General features: G+C 23.7%; 3 protein-coding genes across 3 annotated transcripts; all 3 read right to left on the reverse strand.

The window, feature by feature from the left end:
- Positions 1-1,338: 1,338 nt before the first annotated feature.
- PVX_110295 (variable surface protein Vir22-like) lies at positions 1,339-3,265 on the reverse strand (the record flags this gene model as incomplete). The annotated part of the gene is made up of 3 exons (XM_001612528.1): positions 1,339-1,503; positions 1,633-3,102; positions 3,239-3,265. The coding sequence occupies 3 exons, from the start codon at positions 3,263-3,265 to the stop codon at positions 1,339-1,341; spliced, it is 1,662 nt and encodes a 553-aa protein (XP_001612578.1).
- A 1,255-nt stretch (positions 3,266-4,520) lies between these two features.
- PVX_110300 (variable surface protein Vir 12/22/24-like) lies at positions 4,521-5,885 on the reverse strand (the record flags this gene model as incomplete). The annotated part of the gene is made up of 3 exons (XM_001612529.1): positions 4,521-4,687; positions 4,800-5,663; positions 5,835-5,885. 3 exons carry the CDS (start codon positions 5,883-5,885, stop codon positions 4,523-4,525), a joined length of 1,080 nt encoding a protein of 359 aa, XP_001612579.1. The 3' UTR covers positions 4,521-4,522.
- An 869-nt stretch (positions 5,886-6,754) lies between these two features.
- On the reverse strand, positions 6,755-7,700 carry PVX_110305 (variable surface protein Vir21, putative; the record flags this gene model as incomplete). The annotated part of the gene is made up of 2 exons (XM_001612530.1): positions 6,755-7,516; positions 7,659-7,700. 2 exons carry the CDS (start codon positions 7,698-7,700, stop codon positions 6,755-6,757), a joined length of 804 nt encoding a protein of 267 aa, XP_001612580.1.
- Positions 7,701-10,652: the final 2,952 nt, after the last annotated feature.

Raw genomic sequence — 10,652 nt, forward strand, 5'->3', positions numbered from 1 at the left:
TGAACATAATAGCATGGTAATCATGCATTAGTAAAATTAATATCTTTTCTTATTGTCAATGTCTCTCATTTTATTAATAATTACTATAATAACACAGAAGTATGCATAATTTTATGCATCATTATTGCCATATGTCATATTTTAATAAATCACATAACAAAACATTCATCATTTTGTTATTAATATAATAATGTTATAAACACAGTTATAATATTCTTAATATAAATACATATGTATTTATCTGAAATAGTAAAAAATGTTACTTTTATTTAAGTTAATATATATCGAGCAACTCTACAATTTATTTTCCTTGAGCATGCAAAAATATAATTCAGCTTCTCCAACAACAAGAAATAAAAAAGCTATTTTAATTCATTAAATATAAACATTAACTTTATACGAAAAATTAATATTTTTATGCTAATTTAATTCATAAATTGTTCATCTATAACTAAAAAATTGAAATTTCTTGATGTTTGTGTGAAAACACTGTTATATATAAAAACAAACTAATATATTTGAATGACATACTATCTGAATATATTAACATTCTAACCTTCATTAATAAATATTTCTTACTACTATATATTCATTGCATACATGATATTATTAAATATTATTACATAAAATGAAAATAAATACATAACACATTGTTCTTTAAAAAATATTTAATGTTGGATAACGTAATGTTTGACAGTAACTCAATATCTCTCCTTTGTATCTGCATAAATTTAGCTATAATATTTTTTTAATTTAACTTATTATAGCATTATTACATTTTGATGAGTCACTATATCTCATTGTACAAGCGTTAAATGAAATTTTCACAGAATTTTAAATGAAACCAATATAATATATTTAAAGTAATGTTAATTACTATAATTTTTTATCCATCACTGTAAAAAAATAGTAAAGAATATAATAAAGTCTTTATATAATTTAATAGATTTAAATGGATATATAAAAATATTTAATACACACATATACATCGTACAGTGTGCAGCGAAACAAAATGAAGTTATTAAATATTGAAACAAAATTTGTTTCTATGCTTATAAAATTAAATTTCATGCTTTGGTAAAAAGATATATATTCTAAAAAAGCAAAACAAAAACATGATTACCAAAAAAAAAAAAGGCAAATATCAACTGTGTTAACTAAATTAAAAATAAATACATTATTCTAACATTAAAAAAAATTATATTATTTAATTTAAAAATTGAGATAGAAATTTTTTCATTTGTTAAGTATTTTTAAGTAAAAATCCTAATTTGTAATTTTCTCATAAATTTTGTTTTAAAACATTTTATATCATAAATGATCCTGCTTCGAAATAACTCAAACGGGGTTATAAGCTATGCGTACTCTTTTTTTCGGCATACTTATATTTATATCATTTGCTTCGTGATTGGATATATTCCTTCTATAGTCTTCATGATGATTATAGGTATTCGCTCTTTTATTTACTTTTTTTCTACCCATCCATAATCCAACTGGAGTGTACTAAGGAATATATTAAAAAAATAAGCACATAGATATTATACGTTATCTTAATCATTATAAGAGTATAAATAACATGGAACTATGAAGAATAACGAACTATTTACATCCTTAAATATACTTTTTATTTACCTTATAATACATAAGAAAAACGAGAAACGATCCAAGAACAAGAGCGGAGACTAGACCTATTTTGGTATATAGAGAACTTAAAACACTATTTTCCATTTCAGAATTGGTGAAATGACTTGTATCACTATTATATTGAATTTCATTTTCCAAAGATGAACTTTTGTATTCTATTTTCTCTTCCCTCGCTTTATTTCTATTTGCATTTTGGGCGTCAATACAGAATCCTAATAAATCAGTATTACAAGCTTCTTCATTAGATTGTTTTAATCTTTTCCATACTAGTGTTTCATCAGTTTTTTTTTTATCTTCATTTGGTGTCAATGGTGTATCCGTGCTTTGTCCTAAATCTCCCTGACCAGTTTCTACATGAGAATTTGGAGTAGATGAATTTTCAGAACAATTCAATTCTAAGATACCATTTGTTTTGTCTTCACGAATAATTTTACATCTTGAATTTTTCATTCCCTTAATAATATTAAATGTGTCCGACTCCTTTTTTTTCACATCTCCTTCTTTTTCAACCTTATATACTTTTCTTGGTATTCCTAATGTTGATCTAGTGAGAAATTCTAATCCCCTGCTTCTTGATGCAATGTTTGTGTCATTTATAGGTTTCGAAGCTAACTTTTCATTACCTTTAATTGTAACATTGTGGGTTATTGGTGTGTCAAAACATGAAAGAAATCCATAATCTTCGTACTTATAAGCAACACACCTTACATTTTTAATTTTCATATTAATTTCTTTTTCGGAATCCTCAGAACTATTTTTAGACATTTTACCCACAGATGCACCCCCCATACCTCTCATACCTATGGATTTCCCATTTCCACAACTTTCTAATGCAGGAAAAAGATTATCTGGATCATAAAATGGGTCACAACTAAAATACTTATGACATTCTGTGTTCCAATGTTTACAACATTCCTCTTTATGCTTTTTGTATAATATTTTAATAAATTCAACGTATTTTCTATATATCCCGCAATTGTTCTTACCAGAAATTATATTTTGTTTAATTTGGACATAATTTTTAATATAATCATGCATATATTTCACATTTTTCCTCTCTTCCAAATCATGATATGTAAAATGAGAACGGCATAAATATTTATCATTTGCATCTGATGTACTATTTATATCGTTAATAATACGTTTTTCTACATCATGAAATTTTTTAAGAACATCCAAATGATTAAAATTATACGAATTAGATCTGATAAATTTTCTTATTTCATCAAATATCCAACACATGGAGTGATAACAACGATCTCTTGCCCGAACTTTATCTTGTTCATTAGATAATTCTTTAATATTTCTTTCGTATTTGTAACACAGATCCTTTAATTTTGTGTTTTCTTTAGGTGAATTAAATATAGCTTTGCAATGTTTTTTGTAGTCTTCACTGGAAACTGTATTTTTAAAATCCTTATATATTTTTTCAGAGGTTGATCCTTTTAAAATACTTTCCTAAACAATATAAAGAAAAATGTAGATCTAATAAATTTTTTCTTATTAAAAATACACGATTTAGCATGAAATCAGATAAAGTATTGAGTTATAAATATGTATTAATAAATTTTTTAAATGTAATATGAAATTGTACTAAATCAAATCCATTTAAGTCTCCCATTATGTTAAAACTCCTCAATTAACAGAAATTACGGCTTTTCAAAAGATATATTTATTGACGTTTAAAAATTGATAATATATGATATAACCAAATGGTGTATATTGTTTCGAGTTAATTTACAAAAAAAAATATGCTGGTATACTTTCATATGTAGTTATAGTTTAAGATTAATTTATTACATAACAAACACATTTAATGTTTGAAAAAGTAACATGCATAAATAATATACACCCAAAAAAAAAAGCAATTTTTTGTAAAACTATTGTACGCTGAAATGCTTCTTAATGAACATACAGCGTAATTTTTTATGAATAATAACTAACACAAAAAATTTTTATTAATAATTTTAAAGATATACAAAACCTTTTAACGTATAGCATATACAATAGTAGTACTCCGCTTCCAAGAAATATTTTCCACAAAAATAATATATTTTTTTTTTTCTAGTTTACCCATTTGTTTTGTATATCAAAAGTGTGTTATATATACCATTCTATTTATCCTCCTTCAGTAGTTAAAGTAGTACAAAATATATTTTAACATATTGAACTATGTAGAAACAGAAACATGAATAATTTAATAAGTGAAAATATGATGCCACATATTTATGCATATACTACATATTAAATAAGCATTATTTGGTAGGTATAAAAATTAATTACTAGATTGATATTTTTCTGAGTTATAATTGTTATTATATTAAATATGCATATTATATATTTTAGTTAAAAATTAACTCCCTATTTCTGTAATAACATATCTTAAATATGTATCTTAATAATTCCCATATGTTCATCCCTACATGTTCTATATTTATTTGTACTATATTAATTTCCTTATGCTAATCTTATTAATTATTTATTGTAAAAATGAATGAAAAAACTAACTTCTCAGCGTAAAAAAGTATTTGAAATTTTATAAAAATATGATAATCTTAAAAAAGGACGAAAAAAAAAAAAGTTTGCTTAAATTTCTTTCAATAATTGTACAAATAAAAATTTAATCATCGCATATGCGTAATATAATACTACAAATTTTACTGTGAACGCGTAAATAAAATATTATTCATTATTTCTTCTTTTTTTTTTTTTTTATATAAAAAAATAAATAATTAATAATAACCATTTTGTTACAAATAAAAACTCATTATTATTTTTTTATTATGTATGATTAAAGATATATCATTATTTATTCGCTTCTTTCAGTATTTATTCTAAATAATTTAATACTACATGTAACATATTGTTATAACGAAGCTCAAGATGACTGATAAGCTATTCGCACTCTCCCCTTGGGAACATTTATATTTCGATTTTCTGAATTACTATATACAATTTCTTTTCTTTGTTCTTTTTTCACATTGTATTCCTTTTCTTTTTTCCTTCGTGAACTTTTATTTAATCGGGATCCTATAGGAGTAAACTAATATAAAAGGGAAAAAAACAAAAAATATTTTATACTGATATTTTTGAGGAACAAAATATAATAAATATTATTATGAAATATTTATATATTAAAATTAAAAACTTTTTACCTTATAAAATAAGAAAAAAAACATGAAAATACCCAAAAGTGTAAAACCGCCTAATGAGAAAATGTAAAAAGGATCTTTCATTAATTCATTAATAATAGATTCTTGGGTCTCCAGTAATCCTGCTCTACCCAACGAATTTGTGTTCATTTCTGAATTAAGGTGCCCACTACCCTTTTGTTCCTCACTGACTCTATTTTTAACTATTTTACTTGAGCTATCAACTGATTCTGTACTGGAACATCTTAATTTACATAAGAATTCATTCGGATAATATATTCTATCACATTTAAAATAATCAGAACATTTATTCTCATAATTGTAATGGTCATAATATCTACAGCATTTCCTTATATATTTCTTATACATTTTTTTAATGTAAGTAAAGTATTCACAATATTTATTATTTCCTTCCTTCTTAAAAGATTCAATAATATTTTCTATGCTATCATAATTTTCAAAATAATCATGCAAGTCTTTTTTTTCTGTCCATTCTTCGAAACTAATTTTAGTATCATAGTTATAAAAACATTCATTAATTTTTAATTCATTGATAACATTATACCCTACATTAAAAAGCGAAACAATAGGCTCTTTTCCATGTATTTTATTCCAATCTGGACCAAACAATTTCCATGCATTCTCATATATCCAATAGTATAAATATCCACAACGACCTTTACTATCTTTACTATATTTTATTTCGTGCAAATTTCTTACTAACATTCTACAAAAATCACTAATACCTGGGTAGCTTTCTTCAAAATTATAAATACTTTTACAGTGATGGCAGTATTTATAACAGTCTTTGTTATTGTTAAATTCTTCATATGTTTTATATGCAGAAATTTTGTCTAAAACACTTTTCTGAGGGTTGAAAAAAAAAAAAAGGAAATGAACATATTTAAATAATTGTTCTGCAAATAAACCTTTAATATAAATGAATAATCGTAAAATAATCAAGTAACGTGTTATAAAAATTATTTAAATTAAAAAACAAAGTAATTTTTTATTTGTTCTTTTATGGTATGCACTTACATTAAACTTGTTTACTTTCTCAAATTTATTCGATCTTTCTTGAGTTTGCATATTAGGTTGTTCTTTTTCTGATGAACATAATGCTTTATTGTTTTTATTGTATACTAAATCTAAACACCTATGAGGGCACTTATTCTTCAAGTCACACAACTTATAATTATCAAATTTTTTTTCAAAAGCAACTAATTCATCATTAAATTTTTTAGAACCTGTATTGTTATCTTCAAATTTCATATTATAGTATAAATCAAAACTAGTCTTTATGTAATTGCAATACATATCTTTTTCAGAAGATTGCACTATACTCAACTCATTATTTATCTTATCATAATATTCTAAAAATATATATAACTTCAGCTTTTTCTTAAAATCTTCTGCACTAACATTAAAATTTTTATGTTTACAATGATTGTTCGCTACATTTTTATGATTAATCGAGTCCCATGCTAAGTAAAGCAAATTTATATCTTTAGAACGGTATTTATTGTCTTGTATTTTTGTGTGCAACCAGTAGTTCAAGTATTCACAATATTGGTCTTTATTAAATTCTGAATTAAAAGATTTCAATATTCCATTCCAATTTTCCAGTATTACATTAATAATATTACAATATTTATTCATGTTTGAACTATTTGGGGTTTTGTTCTTTGTTAAGAGAGTACACATAGCTGTATTTGTTTTTTTATCTGTATAATTATTATTTAAAAATTTGAAAAAATTTTTTAAAGGTGATTCCATCAAAAAGACATTCTAGAAAAATAAAATGATAAAATTAATACATAAAATTACAGAAACGATAAGCCTCCAAAAAATCTTTTTTTATTGCTAGGGAGATAACATACAAGAATAAAAAAACATAAATAATTCATTTTTAATAAAAAATAAAAATATACATTTTCATTATTTTATTTAGAAAACAATTATGATTTTACCTGTTTTTTATCAGTATGTGATGTGTCCCCTTCTTCTAGAGCACCTTTAACACGCGGTGCTGGTGTTGTACCCTGTGTTTCAAGTGTTTTCTCTATTATTGTAACTATGTCCTCATCTTTAAGTTTTTTTTCTAATGAATATAATACTTTACCATCAATATATTTTTTAATGTAATTATTATATTCATTACAATATCCTGTAATATTTTTTTCAGTGCAGTCACTTTCTGCTTTTTTATGTACATCAATAGCCCCCTTTAGGTAATCACGATGCACACTATTGAATATTTTATCATTTATAATATTTCCCACAAATTTATATCCATCGTAAAATACAAAATAATCATATAATTTTTTTATATCCTTAATTTCATTCAATTTAATCTCATGAAATTCACATTTTAAACTATTATCTGAAGGCTTCTCATTATTTGGGACCAACGCTTCGAATATTTTACCAATATTAGACTCATCAATGTTTTTAGTGAGTATTTTATCGTATAACCAATACTTTAAGTATATACATAGTTTATTAATATAATTTCCGTTATCTATGGTATTATAATATATATCACTATTCTTTATTATCTTATTAACATTTCTCATCAGTTTCTTGAAAATATCGTTTGCACTTTCATTTACACCTTCAAACATATTAACTTTACAATAAGCTTCATCATTCAAATCTTCACATTTGCTGCTAAATTTTTTATAAAATTTAAATAAATCATTGTTACATAATGTAGGATCCTAAAAATAAAAATATATATTAAAATATATAAAAGTATAATTTTTTTTTTATATTACATATGGCTCACATTTTAAATATAGCGTAAAAGAATATTAAGCGTAAGAATCAATTCAATAACTTTGTTGAACAATTGAAATATACCTTATCAATTAATTTTATATAATCTACTACATCTTCCGACATGTTAATTAAGTGAAATAATTAAATTGGTGATTATATAACCATTTATAGGTGTAAATACCAATGAGTTGTCTATTTATATTTTATATTTTGTTTTAATAAAACTATGAAGCTAGATAAATACTTCATCCTATTATTTTAACATTAAAAATGGATTAAGATAAAATGATGCAAATATCATTAATCTCTTATAGCAAACCTTTTTATTAATACAAAGGTATGCAATCTTTATCATGTCTACAATGCTGTAGGCAGAATTTAAACTTATATATTAAAATTGATCATGATATTTGTATAATTGGGCATGTAACACCTTATTATTAATAATTTACATAGAAAAATATATTCCTATTCACACTAATGAGTATAATTTGTAGTTAAAATGGAACTAATTGTTTACTAGCCAGTTTTCACCTTTAAAACATTCATTATACATAGAAAAAAATTCAAATAAATGCACAAATGTTAATTTTATGTGGTTGTCACTAAATTTTATTTGATTTTGTATTATATAATTTCATCATTTTCATTTTGTTATTCCCCTTCTTTAAGGATACAACAGGAAACAATTGTATCATGATAGAAAAGGTAAACATAGAATAAGAAAAAATATTTAAATATACAAATTTTTAAATAATTGACATAATAATTTACAGCTAATTATTTTTTATTATATGAAAGACACATGTTCACAAAAAAAATAGCTTTATTTATAATTATATTGCCATAAAAATCGTCTACATCCTAATATTCATAACCATTTTTTTTTCTTCCTTATGTTAATCGTACTGAAAAAATGAAATGTTGTTGTACTGCATATAAAAAATGTTGATATATAAGATGTAGATATTCTTATTTATAAAATATATATTTATTAAAAAGAAAAAAAAAATAATTATTATATAAAAATATACATATAGAAAAAATTCATTATAGATATTTTTCAAAGGAAAAAAAGTGCCAGGGAGATATTTCTATACTTCTGACGAAACATGTTATTTTCATGGAAAAATAATTGGTTTTACGTACATACTTAACGAACATATATTTATTCTTTTTATTTTATTTAACATAGGAACTCAAGAACTTTAGATAAATAATATTGTTATAGTGAACTCTGCTTTGTTTTCTTGAATATTTCGTTAGATTCGATTTTTGTTCCAAGCAATCTACTACATGGATAATAAAAAATACGTGATACCAAAAAAAGGGGGCGAATGAAAAAGAATTTTCTTACAATTTCCCATAATCATATATTTGCTATTCAAAGTGTTAAATATTCGGTATGTATATGTAATAAAATCCATTTCATCATCAAATTATTTTCGACATTATTATGATTTATTGTTTACAAAATATTCATAAAGTTGACGAGCAAGTAAATATTAAAATGTCTCATGAGTTTTCCTCCCATTTATGAATTATACGCATAACGAAATAAATTTAATATATTTTCATTTTTTGTTCTAGTGAACTGTTCGATAGCACACTAATTTGGGGAATATAATCCTTCTCCTTTAATTCTGTTTAAATAAGAAATTTTTACTACAAAAAAAAGTATGTGTGTTTAACGTTTTCTATTTTTCCACTTTAAAATGCGCATTACAATTCTTTTCAAAAATGAATATATGGAAATGTAGGCATACCAACGGGTTGTACAAACATTAAATTTTTCACCGTTCACGAAAATGTTAGCAACTTTTATTTTTTCTCTCATTTACCATTTATTATAATATTTGTAGCAAACTTTTTTTTCATTAAAACATAAAACGTATGTAAAGCCTTAATGAGCAATGACCGAATGTGTTCTTCACGTTTAATTTAATGAAATTTTAACTCATTAGGTGTTATGAACAGTATTTTTTTACAGCATTTGCAATAATTCAAAGTTATGAGTTACGTTTATCTTTCCTCTTGAAAAAGTTCTAGAAAGCTTTGCGTATTTTAATAATAAATAGAGCACTTCACTTAGTGCGCCTTCTAATTATAGAAGAAAACATATTCATTTTATTCGTTTTTAATTTTTCATACATATTACAAAAATGATATAAATATATAAGCAACATAACATACTCCCCCTAGAATAATACGATTAAAGTAGTTTTAAATCCCACCTAACGCATGCTAATTCGTACTATGCTAAGAATGAATTAGTTACAGAAGCATACACATTTTGTTTACTCTATTGAATACGATAATGATGCTTATTATTTACACGCTATATAAGCAGAAACATTTTTCCAATTTTCAATCATTCATTCTATACTTATCAAAATAGAACAAATTAAAGACGCACACATGTTAGCATTCTGTTCAACGCATATAAGGAAATAACAATATTCAAATAAACAGTTAACCTCTTTTTAAAAATATTTAAAATTACATAATAATGGATTGTGCGTATATACCTACTGCTCATGTAGAAAACGGAAAACACGACACATTGATGCCTTTTTTATTTCTGGTTCAAGATACGCTTTTCAGTGTATTCATACATTTCAGTAAACCTTTTCTTTTACGTTATATTTGCTTTCTTATTTTTAAATTTAAAAAAAAAATTACTTATGAAATGGGACAATAGCACATATTAAATGTCTAAATATAATTCTTTACGACATGCTAAACGGGTGTAAATTTTTTTTTCTATTTTAACGTCAGAATTTTTTACTAAAACTAAAAATATACATGCATTCATACTAAAACTATTTTCGAATTCGTATTTAGACATACATAGTTGTTAAATAAACATGAAGACTTTATCTTCTTCAAATCATTTAGAAGAAATATATGTATAATTTATAGCGCATTAAGTTAGCATATGACAAAACAAAACCCGCTGGAAAAATATATAATTTTTTCCTTATTTACTTATAAAATGTCTAATCTTAAAGCGCACAATTGCTATCATTTTTTAAATAATTCAAGCATAATAATTTATTTGTAAATCATTATTAC

The sequence above is a fragment of the Plasmodium vivax genome, chromosome 3 (genome assembly GCF_000002415.2).
Source record: "Plasmodium vivax chromosome 3, whole genome shotgun sequence".
In the NCBI taxonomy this organism is placed as follows: domain Eukaryota; phylum Apicomplexa; class Aconoidasida; order Haemosporida; family Plasmodiidae; genus Plasmodium; species Plasmodium vivax.